The sequence below is a fragment of the Coregonus clupeaformis genome, chromosome 11 (assembly GCF_020615455.1).
Source record: "Coregonus clupeaformis isolate EN_2021a chromosome 11, ASM2061545v1, whole genome shotgun sequence".
NCBI classification, from domain to species: Eukaryota; Metazoa; Chordata; class Actinopteri; order Salmoniformes; family Salmonidae; genus Coregonus; species Coregonus clupeaformis.
In genome coordinates this window covers 10,089,400-10,105,753 of record NC_059202.1, presented here as the reverse complement: position 1 = coordinate 10,105,753, position 16,354 = coordinate 10,089,400, and the positions used below count along the sequence as shown (strand labels likewise).

Here is a 16,354-nt window from a genome sequence, read left to right as displayed (position 1 = left end):
TGTACTTGCAAATTAAACATGTATTAACAAATCCAGCACTAAGACATAATGTAACTACATGTATCTGACCATGTTGTTGTTAATAAAATCTAATACACAGTGTGCATTCAACCAGTCCTCCATGGGTTTACCAGATAAAATAACCTAAATGGAGAAGCACTCCCCAGGTTTTGAGCCATCATGATGGTCTTGGACAGGTTTACCTGGGTGGATGATGCAGGGGTCACACTCGTTGAGGGCGTTGCGGCAGCAGGGCACAGCGTAGCCAACAGGGGTGCCCTGGAGGGGACACTTACAGCGGATGACATCATACTCACAGCAGCCCCGACACATGACATTCCACTCTGGGCCCGGGCAGTGGTTATACAGGTACCTGTAGTCTGGGAACAAACCAGCACACCTGGGTCAAATACATTTTTATTTATTAACTTTTATTTTAATCAGGGGAGCCCAATTGAGAGCAAGGACCATGAAGTAAAATAAAAAATATATATACAGTGAGGGAAAAAAGTATTTGATCCCCTGCTGATTTTGTACATTTGCCCAATGACAAAGAAATGATCAGTCTATAATTTTAATGGTAGGTTTATTTGAACAGTGAGAGACAGAACAACAACAAAAAAATCCAGAAAAACGCATGTCAAAAGTGTTATAAATTGATTTGCATTTTAATGAGGGAAATAAGTATTTGACCCCTCTGCAAAACATGACTTAGTACTTGGTGGCAAAACCCTTGTTGGCAATCACAGAGGTCAGACGTTTCTTGTAGTTGGCCACCAGGTTTGCACACATCTCAGGAGGGATTTTGTCCCACAGACTGGCTAGGCCACTCCAGGACCTTAATGTGCTTCTTCTTGAGCCACTCCTTTGTTGCCTTGGCCGTGTGTTTTGTGTCATTGTCATGCTGGAATACCCATCCACTACCCATTTTCAATGCCCTGGCTGAGGGAAGGAGGTTCTCACCCAAGATTTGACGGTACATGGCCCCGTCCATCGTCCCTTTGATGCAGTTAAGTTGTCCTGTCCCCTTAGCAGAAAAACACCCCCAAAGCATAATGATTCCACCTCCATGTTTGACGGTGGGGATGATGTTCTTGGGGTCATAGGCAGCATTCCTCCTCCTCCAAACACTGCGAGTTGAGTTGATGCCAAAGAGCTCGATTTAGGTCTCATCTGACCACAACACTTTCACCCAGTTCTCCTCTGAATCATTCAGATGTTCATTGGTAAACTTCAGACAGGCATGTATATGTGCTTTCTTGAGCAGGGGGACCTTGCAGGCGCTGCAGGATTTCAGTCCTTCACGGCGTAGTGTGTTACCAATTGTTTTCTCGGTGACTATATTCCCAGCTGCCTTGAGATCATTGACAAGATCCTCCCATGTAGTTCTGGGCTGATTCCTCACCGTTCTCATGATCATTGCAACTCCACGAGGTTAGATCTTGCATGGAGCCCCAGGACGAGGGAGATTGACAGTTCTTTTGTGTTTCTTCCATTTGCGAATAATCGCACCAACTGTTGTCACCTTCACACCAAGCTGCTTGGCTATGGTCTTGTAGCCCATTGCAGCCTTGTGTAGGTCTACAATCTTGTCCCTGACATCCTTGGAGAGCTCTTTGGTCTTGGCCATGGTGGAGAGTTTGGATTGATTGATAGTAGTCCCCTGTAGCTCAATTGGTAGAGCATGGCACTTGCAACGCCAGGGTTGTGGGTTCGTTTCCCACGGGGGGCCAGTATGAAAATGTATGCACTCAGTAACTGTAAGTCGCTCTGGATAAGAGCGTCTGCTAAATGACTAAAATGTAGATGTAAAATGTTGATTGCTTCTGTGGACAGTTGTCTTTTATACAGGTAACAAGCTGAGATTAGGAGCACTCCCTTTAAAGTGTGCTCCTAATCTCAGCTCATTACCTGTATAAAAGACACCTTGGAGCCAGAAATCTTTCTGATTGAGAGGGGGTCAAATACTTATTTCCCTCATTAAAATGCAAATACATTTATAACATTTTTGACGTGTTTTTCATGATTTTTTTGTTGTTATTCTGTCTCTCACTGTTCAAATAAACCTACCATTAAAATGATAGACTGATCATTTCTTTTTCAGTGGGCAAACGTACAAAATCAGCAGGGGATCAAATACTTGTTTCCCTCACTGTATAACAAGATACAATAACAAGTACAATACATTAGAACATCACTAACATCACAGACATCATACACAAGTTATTAAAGCAATCAATCAACACAATTGCACACCTCAGTGAACTAATTTATCATCAGAGTTTGAAAATGCCCTAGTGGCACCAGGGAATCCAATTGTAAGGAATTTTGTAAGTGATTCCAAAAATGTGGAGCGTGAAGACTAAAAACGGATTCACCTAATTCATGGAGACCCAAGGAATCTGAAAAGTTAACCAACCCTGTGAACGGGTTTGGTATCTCATTATTTTATACGTTAGCAAAGAAGTTAGGTAAGTTGGAAGCTTTTGTAGTAGGGCTTTGTAAACAAAAAAGGAGTAATTAATTGATCTATGGGACTTTAATGAGGACCAGCCAACCTTTTGATACAGGATGCAGAGGTGAGTATTAAAACTGTCACCAGTTATAAAACGAATGGGGCTATGGTAGACCGCATCCAAAGATTTAAGAGTAGAGTCTACTGCAATGTGGCAAATGGTGTCATGATAATCAAGAACTGCCAGGAAAGTCGACTGTACAATCTGCTTCCTGCTATTTAGGGAGAGACTAGATCTATTCATTGACAATCCAGATGCCCAGATATGTATAGGCGGGAACCCAATCAATGGGAGAACCATCCAATGAATAAATATGTAGTCCATCTGAAACATTCTTGTGAGAACAAGAGAACAACATGTATTTAATATTGCTTGCATTAAGTACAAGTTTTAAACCAACCAGGGCTTTCTGTAGGGTAACAAGGTCAGATTGGAGCTCTAACATAGCCTGTTCAACAGTTGGGGCAATGGCATACATGACAGTGTCGTCTGCATACAGATGAATATTACAAGTTTTAACAGATAGACCAGTATCATTTATAAAAAAAAGTAAAGAGAACAGGTCCCAGTTCCGACCTCTGCCGTACACCTTTTGTAATATCCAGAAAACTAGACCATCAGAGATCACACATTGAGTCCTGTCTGGCAGATAATTTTCAAACCACTTGCAAGAAGCCTGATCCAGGCCTATTTCAGTCAACCTTTGAATGAGAATGTGATGGTCAACACTATTGAAGGCTATGGAAAGGTCTATAAATAAGGCAGCACAATGATTTTTATGATCAAAGCAATTTAACACGTCATCTAAAAAAAGTGTAGCACCTGAAACTGTGCTATGTCCAGGTCTAATGTCCAGGTCTAAAATCGGATTGGTGCACATTAAGAATAGAGTGAGTGTCACGACTTCCGCCGAGGCTGCCTCCTCTCCTTGTTCGAGCAGGCTTCAGCGTTCGTCGTCACCGGCTTACTAGCCACTGCCGCTCCATTATTCATTATTCCATTTGTCTTTTCTTGTCAATCACACACATCTGGTTCGTATCACCTCGTTAGTACGTGTATAAGTGTTCCCTCTTCCCCCCTTGTCCTTGTGGGTGATTGAGTATTCGTGAGAGTTGTGTAGCTCGGTGTGGCTACTCGTACATTGTTAATGCCGGGGTAGATATTTCCCTTGTGCCTGTTATTGTTGGAGCTACCGTTACCTTGTATTGCCAAGGTAGATTTTCCCCTGTGCCTGTTTCGTTTGTCACTATCCAGCGCTATTTGCGTACGACGGAATAAACTCTGCATTCGGTGATACCCCTCCTGCGCCTGACTCCTTCTATCACACTCATCACAGAATCACCCACCATCTATGGAGTCAGCGGGAGAAGAGCGCATGCCTGGAATCGTGGCATGGGTCCAGGAGCATTCCACGATGATGGCCAGCTTGGGGGAAGTTCTTCAGGTCGTCCAACGCCTGGAGAGGAGAGGACCCGATCTGTTGAGACCAGCTGGCCAACCGGATCCAGCCACCTACACCCCAGCACCCGGAGGGATCCAGATATCCCGACCACAGGCGTTCGACGGGACGGCGGTGTACTGCCAAGGATTCCTCTTCCAACTGGAGCTTTACTTCTCCAGTATCAGGCCGGCGCCATCGGAGCGGGAGAAGGTGTCCGTCCTCGTTTCCTGCCTCTCTGGGAAAGCCCTGGAGTGGGCAAATGCGGTTTGGAACGGAGCCGCGTTGGAGGACTACAGGGAGTTTGCTCGCCTCTTTCGGGAAGTCTTCGATCAACCGCCCGAGGGTCGAGAGGCGGGTGAGCGGCTGGTCCACCTGAGGCAGGGAACGAGGACTGCGCAGGACTTCGCGTTGGAGTTTCGGACTCTGACAGTGGGGTCCGGGTGGAACGAGCGGGCCCTGATCAACCATTTCCAGTGCCATCTGCGGGAGGACATCCGACGGGAGCTAGCCTACCGGGACACCATTTTGTCTTTCACGAAACTGGTGAACATGGCCATCCGTTTGGACAACCTGCTGGTAGCCAGAGGACGTCCTGGTAGGGGTCTGCCCATTTCCACCCCGGACGACTCGGATCCCGAGCGGATGGAGATGGGTGGAGCCGCCGTCCGAGAGAGCAGAGGACGACAGCGACAGTGCCATTCTGGTGGCACGAAGGGACAATACACCACACGTCGTAGTCAACGCTATTTTGGGCCTGGAGGCGGCAGGCAGGGCACTCTCGTATCACCCCAGGTATCGAACACCCACACTCGTTCAGAGCCCTCTGCTGCGCACTGTACCCTACCTATCCACTTTCCCGATCACATGGTAGTTCCCCAGTGTAAGGCGCTAGTCGATTCAGGAGCAGCTGGGAACTTAATGGACAGGGCATTCTCACGCCGTCAAGGCATTTCATTGGTTCCCCTATCCATTCCACTCCCCATCAGAGCACTTGATAGTCGACCATTAGGGTCTGGGTTCGTAAAGGAAGTCACAGTACCAGTCACCATGATCTCCCAGGAGACTCATCGTGAGCAGGTTACTTTTTCGATTATTGAATCTCCTGCTTTCCCTGTGGTATTAGGTATCCCTTGGCTAGCACTCCACAACCCCACCTTCTCATGGGGGTTCTCACGGGGTGGTCGCGAGAGTGTCAGGGTAGGTGTCTAGGTGTTTCCGTTGGTGCAACCACGGTGGAAAGTCCAGACGGTACCTCCACTGTGTGCATTCCCCCCGAAATCCATGATCTGGCGCATGCGTTTTCTAAGACACAGGCAACAAAATGACCACCTCATCGGGTGGGGGATTGCGCGATAAACCTTCGGGTAGACGCTGTACCTCCCAGGAGTCATGTGTACCCCCTGTCACAGGCTGAAACAGAGGCTATGGAAACATACTTCCCTGGGCCAAGGGTATATACGTCCCTCCACTTCACCCGCCTACTCGAGTTTCTTCTTTGTGAAGAACAAAGACGGCGGTCTGCTCCCGTGCATTGATTATCGATCACTGAACAAGGAGACTATAAGGTTTAGTTATCCTCTCCCCCTCATTCCTTCAGTGATTGAGTAAATGCATGGGGCGCGCTTCTTCACTAAACTAGATCTCAGGAGTGCATACAAACTGGTACGTGTTCGGGAGGGGGATGAGTGGAAGACAGCATTCAGCACAACCATGGGGTATTATGAATACCTGGTGATGCCCCACGGTTTGATGAATGCTCCTTCCGTCTTCCAGTCCTTTGTGAATGAGGTGTTTCGGGACATGCTTGGTTGCAGTGTGGTGTTCTACATCGATGACGTCCTGGTGTATTCCGCTACGCGCGCCGAGCATGTGTCCCTGGTTCGCAAAGTGCTGGCCCGACTGTTGGAAAATTACACTTCTCTGCCTTGCCATAAAGGTATGTTTTTCCAGCAGTCCGTCTCCTTCCTCGGATACCGCTTTACCACCTCAAGTGTGGAGATGGAGGAAGATCGCATTTCAGCCGTGTGTAATTGGCCGACTCCAACCACGGTTAAGGAGGTGCAGCGCTTCCTTGGCTTTTCCAACTACTATCGGAGGTTTATCTGGGGCTTTGGTAAGGTCGCAGCTCCCATTACATCCCTGTTGAAGGGTGGGCCGTCCCGGCTCTGCTGGTCTGTTGAGGCTGACCTGGCCTTCAGGAGACTGTGGGGTCTGTTCACCTCAGCCCCGGTACTGGCCCACCACGATCCATCACTACCGTTCGTAGTGGAGGTGGATGCGTCCGAGGTAGGGATAGGCGCTGTCCTATCCCAACGCTCGGGCACGCCACCCAAGCTCCACCCCTGTGCCTTCTTCTCTAAGAATCTTAGCCCGGCATAGCAGAACTACGATGTTGGTGATCGGGAGCTGTTGGCTGTTGTCCGAGCTTTGACCGTGTGGAGGCATTGGCTCGAAGGGGCAAAACACCCTTTCCTCGTCTGGATGGACCACCGTAACCTGGAGTACATCTGGGCAGCGAGGAGGCTGAATCCTCGTCAGGCCAGGTGGGCCCTATTCTTCACCTGGTTTAATTTTACACTGTCATACATTCCGGGTACGAAGAACGTGATGACAGATGCACTGTTCCTGGCTGTATGACACAGAGGAGAGGCCCAGAGACAACACCCCATACTCCCGGCCTCCTGCATTGTGACGCCGTTAGTATGGGCAATGGACGCGGATATAGAGCAGGCATTACGCACAGATCCATCTCCACCTCTGTGTCCAGCTGGGCTGCTGTACATGCCTGCTCTTATCCGTGATCGGCTGATCTACTGGTCACACACGTCACCCTCCTCTGGTCACCCAGGTATCGGTCGTACTGTGCGCTGCCTGATCGGAAAGTACTGGTGGCCTACCTTGGCTAAGGACGTGAGGGTGTATGTGTCCTCTTGCTTCGTGTGCGCCCAGAGTAAGGCACCTAGGCACCTCCCAGTGGGTAAGTTACAACTTTTATCAGTTCCACAACGACCATGGTCTCACGTTAGTGTTGATTTCGTGACTGATCTTCCCCTCTCCCAAGGTAACACCACCATCCTGGTCATTGTGGACCGCTTTTCCAAGTCCTGCCGCCTCCTTCCTCTGCCTGGTCTCCCCATGGCCCTGCAGACTGCGGAGGCCCTGTTTACTCACGTCTTCCGGCACTACGGGGTGCCAGAGGTTATAGTGTCCGACCGAGGTCCCCAGTTCACGTCCAAGGTTTGGAAGGCGTTCATGGAACGTCTGGGGGTCTCGGTCAGCCTGACCTCTGGGTTCCACCCCGAGTCAAATGGGCAGGTGGAATGGGTAAATCAGGATGTGGGTAGGTTCCTGCGGTCCTACTGCCAGGACTGGTCGGGGGAGTGGTCGGTGTTCTTGCCATGGGCAGAATATGCCCAGAACTCTCTCCGCCACTCCTCTACTAACCTAACGCCATTCCAATGTGTTTTAGGTTACCAACTGGTTCTGGCACCATGGCACCAGAGCCAGACCGAGGCTCCTGCGGTGGATGAGTGGGTTCGGCGCGCGGAGGAGACGTGGGGCGCTGCCCACGTTCACCTCCAGAGTGCCGTGCATCGTCAGAAGGCCAACGCTGACCGTCACCGCAGTGAGGCCACGGTCTTCGTACAGGGGGATCTGGCTTTCGACCCTTGAATCTGCCCCTCCGCCCGCAAATTGTGGGGCCATTCAAAGTCCTGTGGAGAATCAACGAGGTCACTTATACGTTATTACTTTCCCCTGATTACCATATTAACCCCTTGTTTCATGTGTCTCTCCTCAGGCCGGTGGTGGTTGGTCTGCTCCAGGAGTCTGAGGTGCGGGAGGTTCATCCACCTCCTCTGGACATCGAGAGGGACCCCGGCGTACTCTGTCCATTCCATCCTGGATTTGAGGCGTTGGGTGGGGAGCCTTCAGTACCTCGTGGAGTGGGAGGGGTACGGTCCGGAGGAATGGTGCTGGGTCCCGGTGAGGGATATCCTTGATCCCTCCCTGTTGCAGGATTTCCACCGACGCCATCCGGCTCACCCTGCTCCGTCTCCTCTGCCGCTCCATTATTCATCATTCCATCTGTCTTGTAAATCACACACACCTGGTTCTTATCCCCTCATTAGTCTGTGTATAAGTGTTCCCTCTGCCCCCCTTGTCCTTGTGGGTGATTGTTTATTCGTGAGAGTTGTGTAGCTCGGTGGAGCTACTCGTACATTGTTAATGCCGGGGTAGATATTTCCCCTGTGCCTGTTATTGTTGGAGCTACCGTTACCTTTTATTGCCAGGGTAGATTTTCCCCTGTGCCTGTTTCGTTTGTCGCTATCCAGCGCTATTTGTGTACGACGGAATAAACTCTGCATTCGGTGATACCCCTCCTGCGGCTGACTCCTTCTATCACACTCATCACAGTGAGAAGTTTAAAAAGTCCTTAGCTGAAAGTTAGTCAGGGATTCTACAACTTTGGAAAGGCAAGATCATTTGGAAATTAGACTGTAGTATCTATAATGAACAAAAATATAAATGCAACATGTAAAGTGTTGGTCCCATGTTTCATGAGCTGAAATAAAAGATCCCAGAAATTTTCCATATGCACAAAATGCTTATTTCTCCCAAATGTTGGGCACAAATGTGTTTACATCCCTGTTACTGATCATTTCTCCATTGCAAAGATAATCCATCCACCTGACAGGTGTGGCATATCAAGAAGCTGATTAAACAGCATGATCATTATACAGGTGCACCTTGTGGTGTGGAAAATAAAAGGCCACTCTAAATGTCCAGTTTTGTCACACAACACAAAGCCACAGATATCGCAAGTTTTGAGGGAGCGTGCAGTTGGCATGCTGACTGCAGGAATGTCCTACAGAGCTGTTGCCAGAGAATTGAATGTTAGTTTCTCTACCATAAGACGCCATGTCATTTTAGAGAATTTGGCAGTACGTCCAACCGGCCTCAACCGCAGACCACGTGAAACCACGCCATCAGGACCTCCGCATCTGGCTTCTTTACCTGCAGGATCATCTGAGACCAGCCACCCAAACAGCTGATGAAACTGAGGAGTATTTAGGGCCTCCCGAGTGGCGCAGCAGTCTACGGTACTGCAGTTCTTGAGGCGCCACTACAGATCTAGGTTCGATCCAGGGCTGTGTCGCAGCCGGCCGCGACTGGGAGACCCATGAGGCGACACACAATTGGCCCAACATCGTCCGGATTAGGGGAGGGTTTGGCCGGCCGGGATGTCCTTGTCCCATCGCGCTCTCGGGACACCTGTGGCGGGCCGGGTGCATGCACGCTGACACGGTCGCCAGTTGTACGGTCTTTCCTCCGACACATTGGTGTGGCTGGCTTCCGGGTTAAGCCAGCAGTGTGTCAAGAAGCAGTGCGGCTAGGCAGGGTCGTGTTTCGGAGGATGCATGGCCCTCGACCTTTGCCTCTCCTGAGTCCGTACGGGAGTTGCAGCGATGGGACAAGACTGTAACTACCATTCGTGAGAATGAGTCACCACCATACAGCGCCCAGATGTTGAATCCAACCATATGGTTGCAGCCATGTGGATGCAGCCTCCCTATTCATGTGTTCATCCTCTGCCTGCTCATCTGTGAGTGTTTTGTCATATTGTACTACATTAGACATCATTAATTTGGTAATGGCAAATACAGTACCTTAACGATCAAGTGTTGCAAGATGGCAAATACATTATTGAATCCAATCATTAATCATAAACGATATTGAATTATGTGGCAGGCTGGCAGCACTAATGTTGACCCTCTCTCCATGTGTTAGGTTGGTACTCAATAAATCTGAGGAACTTTTAGTCGGAAATTGATTTGATCTGAGGTCCTTTTAAACTGAATAGTTTTCATTATGTAACTATGGAGAAGTCTGAGCAGAGACAAGTGGAAATCCTTCTGAGGTGAATGTGGAAAGAGAGAGAGAGAGAGAGAGAGAGAGATGGAGAGGGAGAAAGAGGGGAGCGAGAGAAAAAAGAGAGAGGGAGAAAGAGGGGAGAGAGACAGAGAGAGGCTTCAGACTTGGCACCGTGTAATCATCACGTTACACTCTTCTCTTCTCTGAGCATTCTACACATTCCCTACCACCACCGCTCCAATCATAATATCCTTCTTTCCTCCCCCCTCTCTCTCTCTCTCTCTCTCTCTCTCTCTCTCTCTCTATTTCTCTCTCACTAATTCCTCCCTGCATTTAAGACTTCAACATAAATGTTCCCAGTTTTCATATGTCACATATGAGCTGTAACTGCAGCCAATGAGGCCTGAACTGTTAAATCGATTTAGGAGCTCTCTGGCTCTTTCCTCTGACCCAAAGTCATGTTGCTATGCAGAGCTGTTTCTCCATGGTAACAACCTCAACAGTATGTTAGGAAGTTTTAGCCTGCCCCCCAATCTAAGCACCACACACCTGCCCTCGCACGCATACACACAGTATACATACAGTAAACGCACGCACACACACACACACACACACACATGCATACACACACACACACACAGGGGAGTACAGTGGGGGGAAAAAGTATTTAGTCAGCCACCAATTGTGCAAGTTCTCCCACTTAAAAAGATGAGAGAGGCCTGTAATTTTCATCATAGGTACACGTCAACTATGACAGACAAATTGAGAAAGAAAATTCCAGAAAATCACATTGTAGGATTTTTAATGAATGTATTTGCAAATTATGGTGGAAAATAAGTATTTGGTCACCTACAAACAAGCAAGATTTCTGGCTCTCACAGACCTGTAACTTCTTCTTTAAGAGGCTCCTCTGTCCTCCACTCGTTACCTGTATTAATGGCACCTGTTTGAACTTGTTATCAGTATAAAAGACACCTGTCCACAACCTCAAACAGTCACACTCCAAACTCCACTATGGCCAAGACCAAAGAGCTGTCAAAGGACACCAGAAACAAAATTGTAGACCTGCACCAGGCTGGGAAGACTGAATCTGCAATAGGTAAGCAGCTTGGTTTGAAGAAATCAACTGTGGGAGCAATTATTAGGAAATGGAAGACATACAAGACCACTGATAATCTCCCTCGATCTGGGCCTCCACTCAAGATCTCACCCCGTGGGGTCAAAATGATCACAAGAACGGTGAGCAAAAATCCCAGAACCACACGGGGGGACCTAGTGAATGACCTGCAGAGAGCTGGGACCAAAGTAACAAAGCCTACCATCAGTAACACACTACGCCGCCAGGGACTCAAATCCTGCAGTGCCAGACGTGTCCCCCTGCTTCAGCCAGTACATGTCCAGGCCCGTCTGAAGTTTGCTAGAGTGCATTTGAATGATCCAGAAGAGGATTGGGAGAATGTCATATGGTCAGATGAAACCAAAATATAACTTTTTGGTAAAAACTCAACTCGTCGTGTTTGGAGGACAAAGAATAATGAGTTGCATCCAAAGAACACCATACCTACTGTGAAGCATGGGGGTTTAAACATCATGCTTTGGGGCTGTTTTTCTACAAAGGGACCAGGACGACTGATCCGTGTAAAGGAAAGAATGAATGGGGCCATGTATCGTGAGATTTTGAGTGAAAACCTCCTTCCATCAGCAAGGGCATTGAAGATGAAACGTGGCTGGGTCTTTCAGCATGACAATGATCGCAAACACACCGCCCGGGCAACGAAGGAGTGGCTTCGTAAGAAGCATTTCAAGGTCCTGGAGTGGCCTAGCCAGTCTCCAGATATCAACCCCATAGAAAATCTTTGGAGGGAGTTGAAAGTCTGTGTTGCCCAGCGACAGCCCCAAAACATCACTGCTCTAGAGGAGATCTGCATGGAGGAATGGGCCAAAATACCAGCAACAGTGTGTGAAAACCTTGTGAAGACTTACAGAAAACGTTTGGCCTGTGTCATTGCCAACAAAGGGTATATAACAAAGTATTGAGAAACTTTTGTTATTGACCAAATACTTATTTTCCACCATAATTTGCAAATAAATTCATTAAAAATCCTACAATGTGATTTTCTGTTTTTTTTTCTTCTCATTTTGTCTGTCATAGTTGACGTGTACCTATGATGAAAATTACAGGCCTCTCTCATCTTTTTAAGTGGGAGAACTTGCACAATTGGTGGCTGACTAAATACTTTTTTTCCCCACTGTATGTGAGTTGGTGTTGATGCTTTGATTAATCTGTGAGAGGCTGTTTGTGGACAGTCAGCTGGACAGGAGCTGTACAGGCGATGTCCTGGAATGCCGTTAGATATCCCTCCCTACAATCCTCACATCTCTCTGGTTCTGTAACATTAATCAACTTATAAATGATATCCTACTCCAGGGGAGATCTGCACTTCTCCTTAAGAATCTCAATCTCATCTCTGCCATCCAAGGACAGTTCAGGAATGGCATACTATTTACATCACTCAGAGAATAGATTGCATAAGAGGCCAGGTCAAATGTATTATCGGTGCGGTATTATAAGTGAGGACAGTCATTTCAATTGCACTGCTGTCATACTTTGTTTGGAAAGCTCAATGAGTGATTTCGCAATTCAGTTTGTTTTGGATCGGTTCTTCTTTTGCTGACATATTATTGCTGTGGTAACCCTGAAAATAAGGGTTATGTTGAATGTAAAACAACAACCTATAGAAAATGTTTTACTCCAGTGAGAACAGGGAAGGTAGTCTTTACAGGGAATCTATCATTGTCATAATGTCTATGACCTCAGAATTCCAGTATGATTCCAGTATGATGATGTTGAGCTATTGCTTATGTAACCAGTAGCCCCTTCCTCAACAAGCCTGTCCCTCCCCTTCAATACCCCCCTGATGGTTTTATGTGTTCAAAGGCACATGTGGCCCAGTGCTCTTGTTCTCATCCCTACTCATCTCTTTCGCATTGTTTTGTGTCTTCAGCTTTTACTGTGTGTCTGCAGTAAAGCACATAGAGAGAAAATGAGAGGGAGACAGAGAGAGAGAGAGATAGACAGACAGACAGACAGAGAGAGAGAGAGAGAAACCAAGAGGGAGAAAGAGAGAGAGAGATAGACAGACAGACAGAGAGAGAAACCAAGAGGGAGAAAGAGAGAGAGATAGACAGACAGAGAGAGAAACCGAGAGGGAGAAAGAGAGAGAGATAGACAGACAAACAAAGAGAGAAACCAAGAGGGAGAAAGAGAGAGAGAGATAGACAGACAGACAGAGAGAGAAACCGAGAGGGAGAAAGAGAGAGAGAGATAGACAGACAGAGATAGAAACCGAGAGGGAGAAAGAGAGAGAGATAGACAGACAAACAAAGAGAGAAACCAAGAGGGAGAAAGAGAGAGAGAGACAGACAGACAGACAGACAGACAGACAGACAGACAGACAGAGAGAGAAACCGAGAGGGAGAAAGAGAGAGAGATAGAAAGACAGAGAGAGAAACCGAGAGGGAGAAAGAGAGAGAGATAGACAGACAAACAAATAGAGAAACCAAGAGGGAGAAAGAGAGAGAGAGATAGACAGACAGAGATAAAAACCGAGAGGGAGAAAGAGAGAGAGAGATAGACAGACAGAGATAGAAACCGAGAGGGAGAAAGAGAGAGAGATATAGACAGACAGAGAGAGAAACCGAGAGGGAGAAAGAGAGAGAGAGATAGACAGAGAGAGAAACCAAGAGGGAGAAAGAGAGAGAGATAGACAGACAGAGAGAGAAACCGAGAGGGAGAAAGAGAGAGAGATAGACAGACAAACAAAGAGAGAAACCAAGAGGGAGAAAGAGAGAGAGAGAGAGATAGACAGACAGACAGACAGAGAGAGAAACTGAGAGGGAGAAAGAGAGAGAGAGATAGACAGACAGAGAGAGAAACCGAGAGAGAGGGCATAAGAGAGGAGGGGGGTATGGAGAGTTGTTTACATAGAACATGCAGGGACATTTTACAAAGCTCTGCATTCGGCCAGCCTCACCAGCATTGTTACTGGAGTCAATTACACATGCATTCAACCAGACAGCATCAGAGGCACGAATGAACATAATAACCAACAAGCCCATGGGTTAGGAAACTTAGTCTCCGACCTGTTTGTGTCTATTGTTTAAAGCCAACACTTCTCAGCTTTACAGCATTAAGTTTTAAGAATAAAGAAGCTACCATTTTCCCTCCAGCAGTGGCTAAATACCTTCCACGTATCCAGTCTGTTTTTCTATTCATATACCTAAGTTGGACTGCGAAGTGGCAACAATAAACCCATGCTTTTATAAAAAGTAGACAGTCTACTTTGTCCTTGTCTCATATTGTTTGTGTGGAGCTCGGCACTAAGTGCACCACCAGCAGAAGTCTGGAGGGGAGCCATGGTGGAGGCGACAGTGACTTAGTGCATCCTGTGATTTGTATGGGATCTGTTAAGTGTCTGGGTAGACTAATCTAGCCCCCGTAGTTATTGGCTTGGACTTCATCCACCCAGACTCACGTCTGCTTACACTCACTGAAATACTGTACAGCAGTGTACAGCGGTACAGACGCAAGGGTAGAAACTGTCAAATAGTCATCCTCTTTGCTATAATTAGAGCATGAAGTGGATTACATAAGAATAAGGCTTGGTGTTATCAAATTAGAGACTCTGTGTCATTAAATTGCAATCAATGTTGTCATTATTGCTTAATTGACCGCTGTCGCTGTAGATTCACTACACCATTTGTCAACCAAGTTCTGGTACATATACATCATGGGTGGGTTACTGATGTGAATACCTGAACTAGTCAGGGCTCAGACTATCACTAAATAATCGGATTGTCAGTGAACTGAGGATCCTCTTGGGGTGTTGAGGTGTCGGCGGTCTCCTTCTGCTTAGTGACAGTTTAACTGGCCTATAAATTAGGCTAGTATACCACGCTGATTTGGCATGCGGTGGGAACTGATTTTTATTGGCCTACAGGGCAACTACAAGAGAGGGTCAACAGGTTTTATGGCTGGTCTGGCATTGTCATCATATCTATTGACACGTCGTCTCCGGCCTCTAGAGATGCTGAAAGTCATGCTTTGTAATGTCTCAAGTGGTATTGATAAGCTGCCCCAAGTACATTCCTGTCATATCATACAACACACTACAGCATATCATAATGTATCTTATATAATACAATCTCAGGAGTACCATGGGTGAATACTATCCCTTGCCTCGTTTATTGTTGGTCTATGCCTCCTTGGGGCAAATACCTCCAGACGGTGTTATATTCAGTGTTTATACTGAATAAAGAGACAGAGCGAGAGAGAATGGTGCTGGAGGGAATAGCAGCCGTTTTACGGGCTCCTGACCAATTGTGCTATTTAGTATGTTCTTTTTCAGCTGATTGTAACTTTTTTTTTACATAACGTTTCCGCCATCGTTTCCTATGACTGAAAATAGTTTCTGGATTTCTACTTCAATGAGTCGGCGGCAAAGAACATACTGCTAATCTTGGACTAGGCCCAATTCCCCGACACTCAAAAAAGGAAGAGTCAGCGTTATAGAGGCCGGCGTGCGGGATACCTGGCGAGACTACGTCGGCGACTAGATAAACAGCCGCTACCCTCTGTTCTATTGGCAAATGTGCAATCACTGGAGAATAAACTGGACGAGCTCTGTTCGAGACTATCCTTTCAACGGGATCTGAAGAACTGTAATATCCTATGTTTCTCTGAGTCGTGGCTGAACAAGGACATCAAACATATAGATCTAGCTGTTTTTTCTATACATTGGCAGAACAGAACGGCAACATCGGGAAAACTCAAGGGGGGTGGTGTGTGTCTCTTGTTAATAACAACTGGTGCACAATCTATAATATTAATGAAGTCTTGAGGTTCTGTTCGCCTGATTTAAAATAGCTCATGATAATCTGTAGACCCCTCAAAACTCAACTCTGGAACTCGAAGCCAGTTCCACTGCTTGTTTCCATTGTTCCCCTATAATAAGGAACTGATTTAGACCTGACACACCAGGTGGGTGCAATTCATTATCAGGTAGAACAGAAATCCAGCAGGCTCCGGACCTCGTAGGGTAAGAGTTGAAAACCCCTGCTGTAAACATACTATTTACCAATATAGTTTTCATCTATATTTTTCGTAGCTGTTTATTAACACCACAAACCGATGCTGGCACTAAGACTGTATAGGGCCATAAATAAAGAAGAAAATGCTCAGACAGAGGCGGCACTACTAGTAGCCAGTGACTTTAATGCAGGAAAACTGAAATCCGTTTTACCTCATTTCTACCAGAATGTCACCTGTGCAACTAGAGGCGAAAAACTCTAGATCACATTTACTCCACACATGGAGACTCAAACATAGCTCTCCCTCGCCCTCCATTTGACAAATCTGGCCATAACTCTATCCTCCTGATTCCTGCTTACAAGCAAAAACTCAAACATAAATACGGAAGCTAAAGGACTGTTTCGCTAGCACAGACCGGAATATGTTCCGGGA

The 16,354-nt window shown here is 47.0% G+C and overlaps 1 protein-coding gene across 1 annotated transcript in view; it reads right to left on the bottom strand.

Annotated features, from left to right (window-relative positions):
* LOC121576399 (inactive serine protease PAMR1-like) overlaps positions 1-16,354 on the bottom strand; it is a 69,906-nt gene that overhangs the window by 31,815 nt on the left and 21,737 nt on the right. The window contains exon 2 of the mRNA XM_041889501.2: positions 204-380. Within this exon, the coding sequence (XP_041745435.2) occupies positions 204-380 (177 nt within the window). The remainder of the gene's footprint in view (positions 1-203; positions 381-16,354) is intronic.